The sequence below is a fragment of the Salmo salar genome, chromosome 26, assembly GCF_965601325.2.
Source record: "Salmo salar chromosome 26, fSalSal1, whole genome shotgun sequence".
In the NCBI taxonomy this organism is placed as follows: Eukaryota; Metazoa; Chordata; class Actinopteri; order Salmoniformes; family Salmonidae; genus Salmo; species Salmo salar.
This window is the reverse complement of record NC_138316.1, coordinates 21,097,960-21,119,729: the sequence shown is the minus strand read 5'-3', so window position 1 is coordinate 21,119,729 and position 21,770 is coordinate 21,097,960. Positions and strand designations below refer to the sequence as shown.

General features: G+C 41.0%; 1 protein-coding gene across 3 annotated transcripts; it reads right to left on the bottom strand.

The window, feature by feature from the left end:
* Positions 1–2,423: 2,423 nt before the first annotated feature.
* On the bottom strand, positions 2,424–18,154 carry LOC106587437 (zinc finger protein 280C). 3 transcript variants are annotated; one of them, XM_014175831.3, is made up of 20 exons: positions 17,839–18,154; positions 17,101–17,276; positions 16,674–16,885; positions 16,209–16,308; positions 15,744–15,992; positions 15,534–15,599; positions 15,319–15,428; positions 13,541–13,740; positions 12,197–12,354; positions 11,913–12,013; positions 11,586–11,732; positions 8,979–9,113; positions 8,571–8,797; positions 7,749–7,889; positions 7,038–7,100; positions 6,725–6,843; positions 6,581–6,611; positions 5,731–5,773; positions 5,579–5,625; positions 2,424–5,457 (listed from the first exon to the last, which is right to left on the bottom strand). In XM_014175831.3, the coding sequence occupies exons 2-20, from the start codon at positions 17,267–17,269 to the stop codon at positions 4,851–4,853; spliced, it is 2,925 nt and encodes a 974-aa protein (XP_014031306.1). In that variant the 5' UTR covers positions 17,270–17,276; positions 17,839–18,154; the 3' UTR covers positions 2,424–4,850. The 3 variants fall into 3 exon arrangements, with proteins under 3 accessions (XP_014031306.1, XP_014031309.1, XP_014031307.1); XM_014175834.3 differs by having other exon boundaries at positions 15,744–15,989; XM_014175832.3 differs by having other exon boundaries at positions 17,894–18,154.
* Between the last annotated feature and the right edge of the window lie 3,616 nt (positions 18,155–21,770).

Here is a 21,770-nt window from a genome sequence, read left to right as displayed (position 1 = left end):
ATGTTTAAACATTATCTCTGTACCCCGCACACATATATTATCTGTAAGGTCCCTGAGAAAACTGAGGATGGATCAGCAACATTGTAGTTACTCCACAATACTAACCTAACTGACAGTGTGAAAAGAAACATGCATCCTGTTTGCAACAAGGCACTAAAGTAATACTGCAAAAAATGTGGTAAAGCAATTAACTTTCGTCCTGAATACAAAGTGTTATGTTTGGGGCAAATCCAATACAACACTTTACTGATTACCACTCTCCATATTTTCAAGAATTGTGGTGGCTGCACCATGTTATGGGTATGCTTGTAATCGTTAAGGACTGGGGAGTTTTTCAGGATAAAAAAAAAGAAACAGAATGGAGCTAAGCACAGGAAAAATCCTAGAGGAAAACTTGCTTCAGTCTGCTTTCCACCAGGCACTAGGAGATTAATTCACCTTTCAGCAGGACAATAATATTAAACAAAGCCAGATTTACACTGGAGTTGCCAAGACAGTGAATGTTCTTGAGTGGCTGAGTTAAGTTTTGACGTAAATCTACTTGAAAATCTATGGCAAGACCTGGAATTGGTTGTCTAGCAATGATCAACAACCAATTTGACAGAGCTTGAAGAATTTAGAAAATAAATGGGCAACTGTTGCACAATCCAGGTGAGGTAAAGCTCTTAGAGACTTACCCAGAAAGACTCAGCTGTAATCACTGCCAAATGTGCGTCTACAAAGTATTGACTCAGGGGTGTGAATTAGATATGTCTGTATTTCATTTAACACACTACAAAAAAAAATCTAAAAACATGTTTTCACTTTGTCATTATGGGGTATTGTGTGTAGATGGGTGAGATTTTTTTATTTATTTAATCCATTTTGAATTCAGGGTGTAAAATAACAAATGAGGAATACATCAAGGGGTATACTTCCTGAAGGTACATCTCCTTGAAGCCTGAAAAATGATGGGGCCGTGATATCACTTGACTTCAGAAATGATGGGGCCATGATATCACTTGACTTCAGAAATGATGGGGCCATGATATCACTTGATTTCAGGTGATCCAAAGGCAATTCTTTTTCATTTTGATCCTTTTCACAATGATGCAGGGACCATAATAAACAAACTCTCAGAAGCCTGTCATTTTCTTTTTATCTTGCCTTTACAGCAGGGTTATTCAACTCTTACTCTGAAGTCCGGAGCCTGCTGGTTCTGTTCTACCTGATAATTAATTGCACCCACCTTGTGTCCCAGTTCTAAATCAGTCCCTGATTAGAGGACAACAATGAAAAAAATGCAGTGGAACTGGCTTTGACGTCCAGATTTGACTTTGAAGGTTTTACAGGATTTGCATAGAAGTCAAAAGGGCAACAATCTTTGAGTTTCACTTTTCAAAGTCTCATGCTCCTTGGTTGAAACTGTCAAACACTGTCAGCCATAGTTGACATTGACAGCCATTGTATGAAGCTTGTTCCCATTGAGCATCATTAGCTGACATTTGGAACACTTGCAAAGAAATAGATAGAAATGACTGGGGGGTGGGGGCTGTGCATACGTGAGATGTTCTCACTTCACAAGATGGCAATGCTCCTCAAGGTGCCCTGACATTTGACAGAAGTGTGCCTCCCTCTGAGACCTCATCTGTAAATCTTCAAAACAACGAAGCTTGAGGTGACAACTGAGTATTGTATTTAGGCCTACTGTGCCCCAACAGTAAAGGAATGCTGAAATAATATGACAGAATTTAGACTCAGAAAGCGATAAAGATCCCACAAAGGAAACAATGGATAAATCTAGGTTTTAGTTTACAACTACTGTAGTGGTGTACCCTTTCTGCACTGTCATGTCCTCTTAATACTGGTACAGTACAATCCATTGATTACAAGACAAACTATCAGGCAATACTGCTGCATCGATGTTCCACACGGGATATAAACATAATAATTTGCCATCATTACTTCCCTGTTCTTGTCTATTTTAAGTATGCAAGACAACAGTCTAGCTTCACTGCTTGGGCAAATTCCGTATGTATTACCAGCACATGCTGGCCAAAAGCGACACCTTTACTGTCACCTGTCAAATAAATTCAATCCATCTCTAGCTTGTTTACGCATCAACTCATGTCACCCTTCTCCCTCAAGCTTTTTGCCTTCTCAACCTCCCAATCAGCTGAAAATGCACCAAACTAACACAAGATGGCACAATGATCATTCATAGCAAAGGTGAAGACATTTCAGTGCCAAGTCAACACTTCTGTCAGTGTTAAACCTATCAAGATGCTTATAATCTATGACAACTATTTGTGAGGTAACTGGGGAATCAATGTATTTCATTACTTTTCATGTAAGTTGGGCAGTGAGGAGCCTACACACAGTTGATCACCTCTCAACTATAATGAACATGGACAGTCAGTTCTTAATCAAGTCTCAGTAGCAGATTTCATAATGTATTACCAAAGTTTATTTACATGCTAGCACAACTGCAATGGAAACACTGAGGGGATTAGATTACCTGGCCCAGTTGCCCACGGTGGGAGGAATTTGCACCAGGTGAAAAATGATTGCATTCTTTTTCGAGCCAGGTGACCCACACTGGCTGATGGCAAAATTGTCTCAAAACAAAAGTGACATAGGTTAAGCACGTGGAGTACTGAGTAGGATACTGGTTTCAAATGAAAAAGGTGACTGCTTTTGATCAAAACACTGCCTTCCCAATGCAAAGTAGTTTGAAAATTCAAACATTTTATGGCAAAGTGTTTCTGGAGGATGCACCATGCTGCCAGCATGAACGAGCGGCGCAGACTACTGTTCGATTTGAGAAGGGCGCTCCTCCCCCCTCACTGCTTTTGCCTGTGACGGGCATTTGAATCAAACTCCCTCAAATGATTCAAATCCATTGGATTGCTCTCAAACTACAGAAGATAAAAGGGAAAGTGATGGATTATAAACTCAGCAAAAAAAGAAACATCCCTTTTTCAGGACCCTGTCTTTCAAAAGTAATTTATAAAAATCCAAATAACTTCACAGATCATTGTAAAGGGTTTAAAACACTGTTTCCCATGCTTGTTCAATGAACCATAAACAATTAATGAACATGCACCTTTGGAACGGTCGTTAAGCAACAGCGTACAGACGGTAGGCAATTAAGGTCACAGTTAAAATTTAGGACACTAAAGAGGCCTTTCTACTGACTCTGAAAAACACCAAAAGAAAGATGACAAGGGTCCCTGCTCATCTGCGTGAACGTGCCATAGGCATGCTGCAAGGAGGCATGAAGACTGCAGCTGTGGCCAGGGTAATAAATGGCAATGTCCGTACTGTGAGACGCCGAAGACAGCGCTACAGGGAGACAGGACGGACAGCTGACCGTCCTCGCCGTGGCAGACCACGTGTAACAACACCTGCATAGGATTGGTACAACCGAACATCACACCTGCGGGACAGGTACAGGATGGGAACAACTGCCTGAGTTACACCAGGAACGCACAATCCCTCCCTCAGTGCTCAGACTGCTCGCAATAGGCTGAGAGAGGCTGGACTGAGGGCTTGTAGGCCTGTTGTAAGGCAGGTCCTCATCAGACATCACTGGCAATAACGTTGCCTATGGGCACAAACCCACCGTCGCTGGACCAGACAGGACTGGCAAAAAGTGCTCTTCACTGACGAGGTATGGTTTTGTCTCACCAGGGGCGATGGTCGGATTCGTGTTTATCTTTGAAGGAATGAGCGTTACACCGAGGCCTGTACTCTTGAGCGGGATCAATTTGGAGGTGGAGGGTCTGTCATGGTCTGGGGCAGCGTGTCACAGCATATCGGACTGAGCTTGTCATTGTAGGCGATCTCAACGCTGTGCGTTACATGTGGTACCATTCCTGCAGGCTCATCCTGACATGACCCTCCAGCATGACAATGCCACCAGCCATACTGCTCATTCTGTGCGTGATTTCCTGCAAGTCAGGAACGTTAGTGTTCTGCCATGACCAGCGAAGAGCCCGGATCTCAATCCCATTGAGCACGTGTGGGACCTGTTGGATTTGAGGGTGAGGGCTAGGGCCATTCCCCCCAGAAATGTCTGGGAACTTGCAGGTGCCTCAGTGGAAGAATGGGGTAACAGCTCACAGCAAGAACTGGCAAATCTGGTACAGTCCATGAGGAGATGCACTGCAGTACGTAATGGAGCTGGTGTCCACACCAGATACTGACTGTTACTTTTGACCCCCCCCCCCCCTGTTCAGGGACACATTCAATTTCTGCTAGTGATATGTCTGTGGAACTTGTTCAGTTTATGTCTCAGTTGTTGAATCTTATGTTCATACAAATATTTACACATGTTAAGTTTGAAAAACAGTTGAGGACATTTCTTTTTTTGCTGAGTTTAGTATATTAAAAATACACAAAAGCACCTATGAAATGTCAATGGAAGTAGAGGTAACCAAAATAAAAATAAAAGGCCTATATCTACTAGTGGAAGGATAGTCAAGAAGATATTTCAAGGACTTTTCACACTTGAGTACAAGTTCATAGATCAAGGAAAGCATAAACATTCAGATTGTGTATTTTTCAACACACTACAGAAAGTCAAATTATTCACATTGTGTACCATTTTCACTTTCATTGAAAGCTTACAACCAAATTGAAAGTTTGACAGAAGTAAAATCTTGCACTGATAGAAAAAAATGATACATGTTTTTCCAAATGCCAAATATAATAAACACATAGCACGTCTCAGCTTATGTCCATCTGGTCAAGGACAATAAACTTTAAGAAAATGGGGAAGAGAAATACATTTCAATAGTATGCAGTCTTCTTAAAAATACACCCGGTCCACTTTTCTCTACTCCGAGGCTGCCGATTCCTTCAGTGTTTCAGGACTGGAGGGAATGTCTGTCGTCTGCCCTGACTTCAGCTGGACTTTGAGAGGACGAGGAGATGTCCTTTGCTTCCACGATATCGTTCACCTCTTGGTCTACAACATTTAAGGGGATGGTCTCCAGGGAAGCGCTAACCTTCTTACTGTCGTCAAAGCTCACAGATTCCGGTTTGCTTAATGACTCATGCAAACACACCGCCTCCCCCTCTAACTCACAGGCCACAGAACTAGAGGGGGACCTGGTCGCTGACTGCAAAGCCCACACCTCTCTCAGCTCCTCCTCAACTGAGCTTTCCATGGGTGTTTCACTTTCCATGGGCCCTGACTGCAAAGACTGGTCTTCCTCGACTGAACTTTCCATGGGTGTTTTTAGCTCTGTAGCCTGTGTGACTCCATGGATCTGATCTACTGTAGAGAGCTGTGGAAGCCCTTGCACTTCTGCCTCTCCTAGCTGGTTAACTGCTGCATCATCGTTGTCTAGTAGAATAACATCACCTCTTCCTGACTCTTGGGTCTGAACATGCATTACCTCTGGCCCATCCCCTCTTTCAGCAGCTGGGGTGATACACAAGACATTGGAGGTCTCCTCCAATCTGGGAACGCTGTGAATGAAGGGGGGAGGGGGGAGAGAGAGACACGCGTACCAAATCAATCTAATTGACTCCATCCAAGATGGAAAAAATATTTGTAGGTTCTATTTAGTGTGGACCATCCCCTAATTACCTGTGCAATTGTTCAAAAGCGCCACTCACTGTGGCAGTTTCAGCATTCTATGTAACAAAAAAATTAAAATAAAAAGAAGAGGTGCTGGGTTGAGGAAACCGTTCAAAATCAAACATATGTGTTTCTCAGGTACAATCCAGCTAGAGTAGTACCTGGATATCAGGGAACATCAGAGCAGACATCCCTTGCTTATTTCTGAAACAGAACAAAAGAGAAAATCACGACAAGTCCGTTAAATGTAGAGCCCTTTTAATAAAACAATTGATAAAACTACTTTGGAGATAGCATATGGAATATGGTAATGAAAACTTAAAATTCATTTTCAGAGCATAATTAAGGCTGGCTTATCAGCACAGAATTAGTATCCAAATAGTTACTATTTTTTCAAACAAAGATATTTTAATCATGAAGCAAAAGGACCAATGACCTTGTCCAGACAATCATTCTTCAAACAGAACAGGAATTTAGCATAAATATCAATTAGCATTGAATTGTGCATATTCAATTCTCAGGAGAAACAACATATTTATGAAATGATTACATTTGAACTTGATCTCATGTGTATTGTTAGTGCGTTTGGCTCCTCAAAGGAATACAAGAAATGAAGACGAGGATATTCTTGCAAAAGAGATTCTACAATGACCTTTCATTTCAGCAACTTCCCAATGACAAAATTACCTTACTTTAGGCACACATTAATTAAGCAATGTTCTCTGGTATTAATTAAGGCCAAAGCTTCCATTTGCATTTGTGAAGGTCTATAAATATATATATATATATTTTTTTAAATACACTTAATATGCATCCCAATTAGCTTAACATAAAAAGTATATGGTAAAGATTTCTCAAAATAATGGATGCTTCCAAACAACTCATAGGTCAGGGAGTTGGAAGTCTCACAAGTACTTGATCAAACTCAGATTCTCATTACAACACTGAGGGGTGTTACTTTTATTTTAGGATGTTCTCGTTATCTGCTGCATTGGGAGAGTAGCTACTCACCCTCTAATGCCGTCATCTACAGCACCACCTTCTGCAAGACAAGACAAACGTGACATGCAGACAGGTTATTATTATTATTATTATTATATAAACGAAATGCGACGCCTAAGCATCTGGTTGTGAAAAATGCAATAAACTTTATACCTTTCTCTAGTATGACCTTACAGACGTGGTGTGGTCTGTCAATCAAATGCTTGCTCATGAGGTCAGTTCCATGCGCATCCGCCAGGAAGTCACAGTTCAGACAGACAAGGGTTAAATTCCTGCAAAACAGTAGGTAAAATGTGATTTATAATGACTGAATAGAATAAACTTGCATGGAGCTTAATTATGGTAACGTTTGGTAAAAATGCAACACTACTTATTAAATAAGTCATTACCAAAAACTAGAGTGCAGAATAATGGCAACATTAACGAATTGATTTGAGACCAGATTTGTTTAGTTAGGGACACGTACCTTAGGACAACTGGGATTTTCCTCATTTTCCGGAATCTCTCTTTTGAGATGGCACTATGGAACCTGACAAATATATATTTGTATATATGTAATATGAACAATAAAACATCCTCCCTGAGCTGACTAGGTGAAAAATCTGCACTTAACCCTACTTCCTCCTGTAAGTTGCTCTGGATAAGAGCGTCTGCTAAATGGCTAAAATATAAAAATGGGCATATACACTGTTCAAAAAACATTAAGAAAACCTACTCTTTCCATGACAGACTGACCAGGTAAAAGCCATGATCCCTTCTTGATGTCACTTGTTAAATCCACTTCAAATCAGTGTAGATTAAGGTGAGGAGAGGTTTAAAAAGGATTTTTAAGCTGACAACTGAGACATGGATTGTGTATGTGTGTCATTCTGAAGGTGAATGGGCAAGACAAAATATTTTAAGTGCCTTTGAACAGGGTATGGTAGTATGTGCCAGGCGCACCAGTTTGTCAAGAACTGCACGCTGCCGAGTTTTTCACGCTCAGTTTCCCGTGTTTATTAAGAATGGTCCACCACCCAAAGGACATCCAGCCAACTTGACACAACTGTGGGAAGCATTGGAGTCAACATGGGCCAGCATCCCTGTGGAACGTTTGACACCTTGTAGGGGTGTTCCTAAAGTTTCGTACATGCAGCGGATACATGCGTTATGAGTCTGATACTCAAGGAGCTTTTACCTTATCATATGGTTTCCAAATGAAGTTTTGCAACTTGTCCGATACTTGCATGCGCCACAAATTGCAACCATGGGATAGTGACTATAGAAGTCATGAATCTCCGAGTAGCACTCAATGCAGGTGTGTCTTCTTTCGCCAATACTAAAAAGGTAGAGAAAACTAATTGGGGCATCATTATTTCATTTATATTTAAAGTACTATTACCTTCAGTAAAACATTGAGATGCATTAAACATACAAGTTACTTTGGTGTAATATATTGATAACCAGGGCTCTGAAGTGTGACCATTTTGGTCGCATATGCTCTTAAATATTTTGCTGTGCGACCTGACATATTTTGGGAGCACCGTGCGACTATGAAAACAATCTCCCAGATAATAATTGTTGTAATGATTAGGCTTCGCTGTACCGTTGTTTGAGTGACCTAGACATAAAAGCGAGCACAGATTCGTTACTGTCATGGTTAGGAGCTAATAAAGCATCACTACTGCGAAAACATATTGTTTCTAGCCCAAACTGGTAAACAGATATGAACCATATTACCTGTGCAATGTTCTATTTTGAATTGGTTATACATTTATAAACCACTTCACAAGATGCTCCAAAACCCCTCGCAGGCATTTCTTTACCTGTTGTCCAGTCATGTCACCTCATTAGCTCCTAACTTTTTTGAGAGCACCAGTTCTACCCATGAAACGTTTGACTTTAGAGCCCTGTTCATAACCAACCATGAAAAGGATCAGCCCTGACCATAGTTTAGATCCTGTAACAGAAAAGATGTAGTTCGTGAGGAAAAAACAAGTTGACTGAGTGATGTACCGACCTGAGACTCTGCAACACATGGTTGTTCTTCTGCTGCTTGAGGAGCTTCTTGCTCACTGTGGCCTTGCCTTTCCCCCCACTGCTGCCCTGTGTGGTAGATGTACTGCTCCGAGCTTTTACATTGGCTGCCTTTATGCCTGGGACCTCTGGTATGACACTGACACTGGATTTTTCAGCAGCACGGGTGGAACTGGGAGATGGCCCGGTCAGAGAGGCCCGGATAGTCACCTGAAATATGAGAAGAAAAAAAAAACAGATCAAATTAAGATTATCTGAATTCATGCCATGATTTAAACGCTTGTAATAGAACTAGCTTTTATTGCAGTTGCCATTGATTTTATGTATATTATAGATAATTGGTACAGAGGTAGTGAGATGTTTTGCGAGGCTAAATAAGAAGAGTCAAAACCTTGGTTCCAGGAGGAAGGCCCTCCAGAGCTTTGGGTTTTTGGAAAGTCTTATGGTGCTGAGTCTTGTGATCCACTCTCTCCTTGTAGGTGAGGAAATTCAGCCTGCATTTCCCGCAACGATTAATTCCTTTTTTCTGTCAAATTGACAAAACAAGTACAATAGAAAAACATGAGACTGCATATAGGTACAGTTGAAGTCGGAAGTTTACATACACTTATGGAGTCATTAAAATTCACTTTTCAACCACTCCACAAATTTCTTATTAACAAACTATAATTTTGGCAAGTCAGTTAGGACATCTACTTTGTGCATGACACAAGTAATTTTTCCAACAATTGTTTACAGACAGATTATTACACTTATAATTCCCTGTATCACAATTCCAGTGGGTCAGACGTTCACATACACTAAGTTGACTGTGCCTTTAAACAACTTGGAAAATTCCAGAAAATGTCATGCTTTAGAAGCTTCTGATATGCTAATTGACATACTTTGACTCAATTGGAGGTGTAGCTGTGGGATATATTTCAAGGCCTACCTTCAAACTCAGTGCCTCTTTGCTTGACATCATGGGAAAATCAAAAAGAAATCAGCCAAGACCTCAGAAATAAAACTGTAGATCTCCACAAGTCTGGTTCATCCTTGGGAGCAATTTCCAAACGCTTGAAGGTACCACGTTCATCTGTACAAACAATAGTACGCAAGTATAAACACCATGGGACCACGTAGCCGTCATACCGCTCAGGAAGGAGATGCGTTCTGTCTCCTAGAGATAAACGTGCTTTGGTGCGAAAAGTGCAAATCAATCCCAGAACATCAAAGGACCTTGTGAAGATGCTGGAGGAAACTGGTACAAAAGTATCTATCCACAGTAAAACGAGTCCTATATCAACATAACCTGAAAGGCCGCTCAGCAAGGAAGAAGCCACCGCTCCAAAACCACCATAAAAAAGCCAGACTACGGTTTGCAACTGCACATGGGGACAAAGATTGTACTTTTTGGAGAAATGTCCTCTAGTCTGATGAAACAAAATTAGAACTGTTTGGCCATAATGACCATCATTATGTTTGGAGGAAAAAGGGGGAGGCTTGCAAGCCAAAGAACACCATCCCAACCATGAAGCACGGGGGTAGCAGCATCATGTTGTGGGGGTGCTTTGCTGCAGGAGGGACTGGTGCACTTCACAAAATAGATGTCATCATGAGGGAGGAAAATTGTGTGGATATATTGAAGCAACATCTCAAGACATCAGTCAGGAAGTTAAAGCTTGGTCACAAATGGGCGGCAGGTAGCCTAGTGGTTAGAGCGTTGGACTAGTAACCGGAAGGTTGCAAGATCGAATCCCCGAGCTGACAAGATAAAAATCTGTCCTTCTGCCCCTGAACAAGGCAGTTAACCCACTGTTCCTAGGCAGTCATTGAAAATAAGAATTTGTTCTTAACGGACTTAGTTAAATAAAAATTAAATTTAAAAAAAATGGGTCTTCCAAATGGACAATGACCCCAAGCATACTTCTAAAGTTGTGGCAAAATGGCTTAAGGACAACAAAGTCAAGGTATTGGAGTGGCCATCACAAAGCCTTGACCTCAATCCCATAGAAAGTATATGTGGGCGGAACTGAAAAAGCATGTGCAAGCAAGGAGGCCTACAAACCCGACTCAGTTACACCAGCACTGTCAGGAGGAAAGAGCCAAAATTCACCCAACTTATTGTGGGAAGCTTGTGGAAGGCTACCTGAAATGTTTGACCCAAATGAAACAATATAAAGGCAATGCTACCAAATACTAATTGAGTGTATGTAACCTTCTGACCCACTGGGAACGTGATGAAAGAAAGAAAAGGTGAAATAAATAATTCTCTCTACTATTATTCTGACATTTCACATTCTTAAAATAAAAGTGGTGATCCTAACTGACCTAAGACAGGGAATTTTTACTAGGATTAAAATGTCAGGAATTGTGAAACACTGAGTTTAAATGTATTTGGCTAAGGTGCATGTAAACTTCCGACTTCAACTGTAGATAATAGGTTCAGCTATCCTTAGTAAAGGGTAAGATTTCAGGACAATGTGTCATTTCTGTGTTTTGTTGGTTGGCACAGCTAACAGGGTCATTGAATCCTTTTTGATTCTTACACCATTGGCTGGCTTGGTATTAGACTAACGTTTCTGTTGGCTTTGTTGTATGGCTACATACAGTGATTTGTGGAGTTGATCTGGTTTGTTTTTTGTCAGAGAGGTTAGGCAGGTGAAAGGAAGCAGACATTGCTGTGAGACAGTTATGTATTACATCAAGGTGTTCAGCAGACAACCAAATCAATCCAACCTCAGAATAAAAGCCAATAGGGCAACTCACAAGCGTGTTCAATTTCTTTGAAACCAGCCAGCTTTAAAACTCAAACTCTGAGAGAAAACGGTTTGCAGCATTCACTGCTTTATTAAGAGGCTGAAACATCAGGAAACTGACAGGAAATTACAACGTGTGCCAGGTCAGTCCAAACATGAGCCCCATCAATCAAAAATGACCCAATCAACATATTTATTGATCATGAATTGTTGCACATATTTAACAATAGAAAAGTACCCAATATAACTAAGCCTCTTACCTGATGCTTCATATAGTGCTGCATGTAGACATGACCACTTTTAAGAACTTTAAGGCAGAAAGGACAAAGGAGATCCTTTGTATTTTCATGCACCGTACGGAAGTGTGTGTCCACATCGGTAAAGAACGAAGACCTGTAGTTGCACACCTGGAAGGAGACAATGTATTAGTATGAAAAATAAATGGTTCAGGACTGCAAGTAAAATCCCTTCAATAATTTGAATTAAATGTTTCAATTCCTGATTGTAATGCCAGGGCATCTCTACTATTAATAACTTTTCTTTGTGAACAGATTAATATAAAAACATGATCGATAAACAAAATGTACCTGGCAGACATAGGGCATCTCGCCAGGCTTGTGATTGTCCTTCATGTGTTCCAGGAGCACTTGCTCAGACTCGAAGGCTAATTCACATATCTTGCAATTGGCTACAAAAACAACAATGAATTACTAAAATGGGCCCAAATTGTTAAAGACAGCTTTATTTATATTACTATAATCAACCTATGTACAATAATGTATGATTGCTTGAGACAGTGTTCAATACTTTAAGGTGAAATGTATGGTTTCATTGACGTTTCATGTTGGTTGCTATTGACTGGTATGCCTACTTGAAGATTCGACCATGCTGTGGGCACTCTCGACGTGGCACTGCAGTTGGAATGGGGTTGAGTACTGCCGGTAGCAGTGTTGGCAGGTAGTGTGGCTTTCCCAGCTCTCACTGTTCTGCTTCTCCAGCTCCAGATGGTGCTTCATGTGGTTCATGAACCTACAAGAGTCACCACAAAGTTCAAGATAAGATATCGATAGCAATGTAGCGTCAGAAACCACAAATGCAAAAGCAACAAAGTGTCAGCTTTGCCGTTTATCTTTAAAAAAAAAAATTGCATTGTAAAATGTCATTTTCGCTAAAGGGGCACCACCCGGGCTATGTGGAAGGGAAAGCTCGCAGCAAAGCAGATTTGCTACAGCTATCCACCCACTCCCCACAAGAGCGAAGAGCCTTGTGGCCGATCAAACCGTCCGTCGGGCCATGTGCCACCCCTGCCGTCGGATAATTGCCCCGTGCCCTCCTCCAGCTGCAATTGCCATTATAATACTGCCAATTACGCACATCTTTTTGTTTTGCTTAATGATGTGGTGTTCCACGGCTGCCCCCGAGCCACACAACCTTTTCATGTAACCACTGCACTGACAAGGCAGGCAAGGCCCATTTTTCAGCCAGCAGTCTTACCTCAGCTCCCCTAATAGAGATTTTTATGCAGACAAACTATGACCTCTGCTGCCAGACTGGGTTCAGTACAAATGCGTCTGCCCATTAAAAGGAGCTTACAGAGGCTTTTCTTGCAACGCCCTGAAGTAAAGTTATTTAATCAAAGGAGCAGTTCCAAACTAGCAGCCATTATTCATCTCTGGCCCCAAATGGGAATATGAGTTGATATGTCATCCATCTGGGGGAGAAAACTGTGATGAGGGCTGAAACACATTGAATCTCCTCTCTTCACATTAAAGTTAATCACTCTCCATGGGCAGAGGGCTCATTTAACACTTGTTTATGAACACCATTTCCATGCACCAAAACAGCACAGTAGACACTTGGGGTAACGTATTGACGAAAAGCCGGTTGATGTATCCATTCATTTCCAATAACAGTGAGCCATTCATATAAATATAGAAGATATGTCCACTGATCTGCTTATTGGTGGCAGTAATTGTGTAATGTGTTTGCATTATGTAAACATGTGAAATGCCAAATGTATTGTTTTCATTATGCCACTGGACAAATAGGATATAGAGGAGTTCTTTGGATTAGAAAATGACCTGTTTAAACAAACATTTTGTGCAGTAGACAAGACACCTTTTTTTCGCCACAAATAATCGTATTATACAGGAATACAGTGGCTTATTGAAAACAAAAGCAGAGCTGCACAGCAAGCAACACCTGCTGTAGTTACCTGACGTTGTTCTTGAGTACTTTCAAACAGCTCTGGCACTTAAAGGTAAATGGGGTCTTCTGCGGCTGCGATTTTGGTTTGTCTCCCTCAAATCTACCATAGTAGAAGTCTGTGACAAGCATAATGCGCTTGCTTGCAAAAAGGTAAGTAGACTTTGGGGTTGAGGGGAAGACACACTCCAATAGGTGAGGACAACATTTCTGAAATTAAAGTAAATTTAAAATAGGTGAACAAATTACAATCTGCAGAGTTGATATTGTAGTTGTTAAAGTGCCTCTAAGGCTCTGGTTCATGCACTAATAGCAAGGCTCGACATTAACGCTTGTCCTCTTGTTCGGGACAAGTAAAAAATAAATATTACGACAAGAACATAGATTTGTTCAAAATGGACAAGTAAAAAAAAAAAATCAAACAATTACTGCGATCAGAATTGGATGTGAGAAGCAAACACTGAAATAATATTCAAATCTATTTTTCATGTACATAAACAAAAAAGCCTGCACGTCAAATTGTAATTGATATGCATATTAGCTACAGCCTCATGTCCAGACCGATGCTGACAGAGAGAGAGGCGGCAGAAAAATGTAGGCACACTTAATGAGAATATTAATTACATAAATATAGGCTAAACGGCAGTCATGTTTGACAAATATAATGAAGGATAATTAACATTAACGTCTGAAGGCTTGATTCTGTCGACATACTCGAGGCACGCTTCATTCAGATCAAATGGTCACAAGACCGGAGAGTGGAGGACAGTGCATGTTGCGCACTGCACATCACCCATCTTGAATCTGAGCGGAGGCAGCCAAGCTTTTGAAACCATTTCATAATAAACTTAAATTGTTTAAAACCTGTAAGTTTCATGTCGAAGTTTTAAACAATTAAGCAGGTCTTAACTTGTTTCAAAGTAGTCTAGCCTAGGCAAAATATGACCACAGAAATATTGAAAGCAGAATTTCTCATGTTCTATTGGTTTTCAAATCAACAATATTTTATTTTCCAACAGCCAAAGGCATAATACTAGTCATGAGTAAACCATGCCAGTTTATACATCTTTAGATCTCCCCTCTTCATTTCTAACAGATATTTTCATCTCTGTCATATGAAACCGCTCGCACATGTGGAGCGCTTTTGAGAAAGGTGCTTTCCCACTAATTGCATGTTGGAACATTTGTGCGTAGCCTAAGGCAATGTGGACATAGTTGAGTTTCTAATAAGAAATAAAACAATCAACATTTTAAGCAAAACGGTCTGATCTGTTGCATCAGCATCATTGCTAAAAAATGTTTTAAAGTATGTCATCCCAGACCTGTCCCAGTCTGTTTTGAACCGCATACATGTTTTATCGTCCTAGGGACGCCCTTTAATATATAAAAGACAAAAAAGTATTTGGTTGTAATTGTAATATTTTATAGGCTACCAAGGATAGCCAACGATCCTCAAGGAGAGCCTTAAAAGGGGCAGTGTTGTATTTTGAGACACTAATGAATATGCAAAGATGCCAATAGGCAGACTGTAGCCCAGTTACATTTATCAGATTTTTTTTAATGGAAAAAAAAAAAAAGTTTTTTTTTAAAGTGGTCCCTTGACTCATGACGTAAAAATAGTGTTAGCCTTTTTTTTGGAACAAGTAAACAAAAAATCTGTCCTTGTCCGAAGTACAAGTGGCTAAAAAAGTTAATGGCAAGCCCTGAATAGCAACATTATAGAATAGTTATGTAAAACAATTGTCACAGCTAAAGGCATGCATTTTAGAATGAGTGAAGTAAACTCACCACCATGTGGTCTTTCATGACAACTTGTTGGTAGAAATCAAATTTACACTTTGGACATTTTTTACAAAAACGTGCTCCATTTTCTAATATCTCCTGGGCGTGGGGAGACCCTGCAAAAACAAAAAACTAAATTTCAGTTGTAAAAATAAAAAAGTAACAGTGCTAATGAATCTAGCTAATAACAGAGCATGCAACTGATGTAAGGAAACCCTTACCTATGTCATGCTTTGCTTTTTTAGCTGTGCTGTTTTGGTCTTGAGGTAAACCCCGTTTGCCATAGTCTGTTTAAGGGGAGAAAATAGATTCATACTTATTATCACAAGTCACATGCAATCTTCAGATCATGAGGTCACACACCGTTTTCCTGACCACGTGACCTGGCCAGGAATATCTTTGGGTCAAACAAGTAAGATATTTTGGTTTACCCCAGCTGTTGCCTTTGGCTTGAATAACTGGGGACACAATCTGGAGGTTGGTAGAATTTGAGCGGTTGGGCTGGGAAGACAATGCGGCAGGGCCCTGCACATTGGACAAGGTCACTACGTTGTTGTGGATCATGTGCACTTGAGGCCTGTGGATAACCCCAGGTAAAGGCTTCCCTGGAGTCACCTGCTGCAGAATGTGCTGCTGGCCTGCTGCTGGAGTCATCTGCTGCAAAATGTGCTGCTGGCCTGCTGAAAAAAAAACACATTACAAATATGAAACACCGCAAAAAGCAGTATGTGTGCACTGTGGCTGTATAGGGAATATATAAGTACTTGAGCATAGATGCACCAAATTAATTTCCAATTATTAGTCTGCTCTGAAATACAAAAATGTGTGTTATGTTTTGGTTTGTTGCTTGCCTGCCTGCCTGCAATCAAGTTAGGATGTAATATTTCTATTTTTACCTGGAACCACAGTGAAAGATGTCCCCGGGGGATACTGTTTCCCAAGGGAAGCGAGGAAAGCCGAGTTGGCCGATAACTGTGGTGTGGTCATAATGTAACCCTAAGAAAAAAGGCAAACAGATTTTATTAAAACATTGCACCAACACCATTACAGCCAAAAGTTACATCTCTATAACTAAACAGGTGCCCAGTCAAAGCTCTTCTCTGTCCCAGCACCACAATCGTAGAAAAACCTGCATTTGTATTTTCCTACTAGCACAGACTTTGCTGATAACTACTTTATTGAGGGAACATGTACTTACAACTGTGATATATGTTTGTCTCACCTAGTTATCTTAAGATTAATACAGTAATTGTAAGTTTCTCTGGATAAAAGTCTCTGCTAAATTACTCAAATCTAATGTGTGTTCTTTGCAATGTATAGCAAAGTGAAATAAGTGATATCTAAAGCAAAACACAATATACCTGGTTGTTGATAATGATGGGCTGTGGTGGTACTGCTGTTAAGGGTCGAGGTGCATTGTTCAACCCGTTCCCAGGAATGATATTCTGGGGAACTGGACCCCGAGTGAGATGAACTTGGGGGGAGTTGTGTGTCATTGTCATCCTAGAGGCTCTTGGTCTTCCAACTCCGCCACTTTGAACTGGGGTGGTCTTCACATTTCTTTGGTTGTTTGCTTCAAAGACAGGTCAGATAATTAACCACTCTTGTTTATGTATCAATGCAATAAAATCTATATTGATAATCATATTTACCAACTTTGTAGAGCAACTAAGGGAAAAGGATCCAATGAAAGGATATTGTGTATGCAAACTATCCAAACTAGAGAAAACAGACAACAGTGTCGGAGACCTAACATTAACTGAGCCATACCAAGAGAAGAAAACATACTTGGTCTGGTGTTAATGGTGTCGTTTGAAGTACTAAGCTCCCCAACAAATATAGGTTCATCGTCGTCATCATCATCATGTTTACCGTCGCCCAACAAATTAACTTCTGGTGTCTGTCTCTGCCATGGCTCCAGCTCCTCTTCCTCACATTCCATAAAAAGCTCGGACATTGTGAAGCTGAAAAATGGATGAGAGTTACGTTAATGTTAGTTAGAAACAAACAGTTAACTAGCTAGCTAGTCAAACAAAGTTAGCCCACAGCTAGCTGAAGAAACCATGGCTAAGGTTAGCTAACATGTTTTGCGTACCTGGCTAACTAGCTAGTAGGAAAACCTAGGAAATTGGAAACGTTGATTCCTCATAGCCGTTCGCCCGCGCGACTAGTTAGTTAATGGACCTTTTGCTTATATCCCGTCGAAAAACCATAGTTAGCTACATAGAAAGGCTGGAAATACAATGCAGAACACCACATAGTTAACTAGATATACTAACGTTATCTACCAAACCGTCCAGTTACCATCTATTTTAGCTCACTACAGTAGCTAGCTAACTCTGATAGCCAGCCATTATTAGCTACAGTGTGGGCAACCAATCATGGCGTCTGGCGCGACAACACAACATCGATCTCTTTGTTCCAACTTCATTTTATCTGATGCAGTAATACTAAGGGATGTTTAAATGCTATTCAACAATACCAACATTCTAAGTATACCAGTGGCCAAGTACAGAGTCCACTTACCTTTCAATCTAACGTTTAACTGGGTGGTTAGTCCTTAGTACAAAATGAGAAATACCTTCAATGGAGCGTCTGTGAATATCGTGGTGGCTGATGGGAAATGTGGGGTTTGCTGAAAGGAAGGTTACCACTGCCTCAAAATTAGCTATATCGTTAAAATTCATGAAAACAACAATTCGTTGGAGTTAGCAGTGTGGTTATGGTTTGGTTTAACATCACATTTTAAGAAGATACATTATAGAAATAGGCAAGGTTTATGACTTTGTGGAAGTGGTAACTGTTGACAAACAGGAAGAGGCGAAGCATTAGTGTTTACTCCGCCCAAAATCTTCTTCTATGGTATAATGGCGGTGTGCAAACAGACACCGCCCAAAGTCTGTCCACGTTTTAAGCAGATCAGCTTAATTCTTCTTCTTGAAATGTGTATTGGCGGATCACAACCAACTGAAATGTGCATACACCGCCACCTACTGTACTGGAATGTGAGGCCATCTATTTCTGTTATCTAGCCCTGTGTTTCCGCCTACCAACTAACTCTACACCCATTAAAACCTCACCACTATTCCACTACTTGTTTTTGGTCAGTTGTGAACTTGGTCGTCAACTACCTAACAAAACCTGTGAAAGCACTGTAGCACTTAGTCCCGACGTTCCTATGCTGTCCCTTTGACAACATAGTCACATACAACCTATAGGTCCCCTGTCTGTCACAAATATTGAATTAAATTCCATTTGAACTTACTCTACCTGTTGTCCACTGATTTTGTCCTTTTGTGGGTAGAAATTTAAGACAAAATATTCTCAGGAAAGTATTATTGAACCAGCTTCAAAACTTGTGTCTCTGTGTTAGCTATCATGGTTTGCTTTCTCATCACCTGAAGCACGCGCACAAGACAGAAGAACGTGCACACAATGCATGCGTAGTAACCAAAGTCTTGCAGGTGTTTACATATATAGTTTTGCGCATGTGCCAGGTAATAGAAATGTCAATGGCAGTACCAGAGTTTGGAAAGGTTTGTTTAATAATTATTTTCTGTGGATGTTTTTACTCAAATTACAACGCACAAAGGACCAACCGCACAGACAGCTGATAGAGGAAGTTTAAATGAAATTGTATTAGAAATTGTTTATCTTTTACCAAATAGGGCTATCTTCTGTATACCACCCCTACCTTGTCACAACACAAGTGATTGACTCAAATGCATTATGAAGGAAAGAAATTCCACAAATTAACTTTAACAAAGCACACCTGTTAATTGAAATGGATTCCAGGTGACTACGCTGGTTGAGAAAATGCCAAGAGTGAGCAAAGCTATCATCAAGGCAAAAGGTGACTACTTTGAAGAATCTAAAATCTAAAATATATTTTGACTTATTTAAAACTTTTTTGGTTACTACCGGTACATGATTCCATATGTGTTATTTCATAGTTTTGATGTTTTCACTATTATTCTACAATGTGGAAAATAGTAAAAATAAAGAAAAACCCTGGGATATGCTTAACACCCCGGCCGTCCTACAATCTAAGGTAGATGCCCTCAATCTCACCAAAACTATCATGGACCCTACCAGGTACAACCCCAAATCTGTAAACACGGGCACCCTCATAGATATCATTCTGACCAACCTGCCCACTAAATACACCTCTGCTGTCTTCAACCAGGATCTCAGCGATCACTGCCTCATTGCCTGTGTCCGTAATGGGTTCACGGTCAAACGACCACCCCTCATCACTGTCAAACGCTCCCTAAAACACTTCAGCAAGCAGGCCTTTCTAATCGACCTGGCCCGGGTATACTGGAAGGATATTGACCTCATTCCGTCAGTAGAGGATGCCTGGTTATTCTTTAAAAGTGCTTTCCTCGCCATCTTAAATAAGCAGGCCCCATTCAAAAAATGTAGAACCAGGAACAGATATAGCCCTTGGTTCACTCCAGACCTGACTGCCCTTGACCAGCACAAAAACATCCTGTGGCATTCTGCATTAGCATCGAATAGCCCCCGCGATATGCAACTTTTTAGGAAAGTTAAGAACCAATATACACAGACAGTTAGGAAAGCAAAGGCTAGCTTTTTCAAACAGAAATTTGCATCCTGTAGCACAAACTCCAAAAAGTTCTGGGACACTGTAAAGTCCATGGAGAATAAGAGCACCTCCTCTCAGCTGCCCACTGCACTGAGGCTAGGAAACACTGCCACCACCGATGAATCCACGATAATTGAGAATTTCAATAAGCTTTTTTCTACGGCTGGCCATGCTTTCCACCTGGCTCTGCACCCCCCACAGCAACTTGCCTGAGCCTCCCCCATTTCTCCTTCACCCAAATCCAGATATCTGATGTTCTGAAGAGCTGCAAAATCTGGACCCCTACAAATCAGCAGGGCTAGACAATCTGGATCCTCTCTTTCTAAAATGATCTACCGCAATTGTTGCAACTCCTATTACTAGACTGTTCAACCTCTCTTTCGTATCATCTGAGATCCCCAAAGATTGGAACGCTGTCATCCCCCTCTTCAAAGGGGGAGACATCCTAGACCCAAACTGTTACAGACCTATATCTATCCTACCCTGCCTTTCTAAGGTCTTCGAAAGCCAAGTTAACAAACAATGCAATCTGGTTTCCGAGCTGGTCATCGGTGCACCTCAGCACCGATGACATTATAACCACCATCGATAAAAGACATTACCATGCAGCCGTATTCATTGACCTGGCCAAGGCTTTCGACTCTGTCAATCACCGCATTCTTATCGGCAGACTCAACAGCCTTGGTTCCTGTTGTCCGGACCTCTGGCAGTCTCTATGGGGGTGCCACAGGTTTCAATTCTCGGGCCAACTCTTTTCTCTGTATACATCAATGATATCGCTCTTGCTGCTGGTGATTCTCTGATCCACCTCTATGCAGACGACAACATTTTTTGTATACTTCTGGCCCTTCTTTGGACACTGTGTTAACTAACCTCCAGACGAGCTTCAGTGCCATACAACACTCCTTCTGTGGCCTCCAACTGCTCTTAAATGCAAGTAAAACTAAATGCATGCTCTTCAACCCGATCGCTGCCCCCACCTGCCTGCCCATCTAGCATCACTATTCTGGACGGTTCTGACTTAGAATATGTAGACAACTACAAATACCTAGGTGTCAGGTTAGACTGAAAACTCTCCTTCCAGACTCACATTAAGCATCTCCAATCCAAAATTAAATCTAGAATCGGCTTTCTATTTTCGCAACAAAGCATCCATCACTCATGCTGCCAAACATACCCTCATAAAACTGACTATCCTACCGATCCTTGACTTCGGCAATGTAATTTACAAAATAGCCTCCAACACACTACTCAACAAATTGGATGCAGTCTATCACAGTGCCATCCGTTTGACACCAAAGCCCCATATACTACCCACCACTGTGAACTTTATGCTCTCGTTGGCTGGCCCTCACTTCATATTCATCACCAAACCCACTGGCTCCAGGTCATCTATAAGTCTTTGCTAGGTAAAACCCGCCTTATCTCAGCTCACTGGTCACCATAGCAGCACCCACCCGTAGCACGCACTCCAGCAGGTATATTTCACTGGTCACCCCCAAAGCCAATTCCTCCTTTGGCCACCTTTCCTTCCAGTTCTCTGCTGCCAATGACTGGAACGAACTGCAAAAATCACTGAAGCTGCAGACTCATATCTCCCTCACTAACTTTAAGCATTAGCTGTCAGAACAGCTTACAGATCATTGCACCTGTACATAGCCAATCTGTAAATAGCCCACCAAACTACCTCATCCCCATATTGTTATTTATTAAAATGTTTTGCTCCTTTGCACACCAGTATCTCTACATGCACATCTTCATATGCTCATTTATCACTCCAGTGTTAATCTGCTAAATTGTAATTATTTGCTCCTATGGCCTTTTGCCTTTTGCACACACTGTATATAGA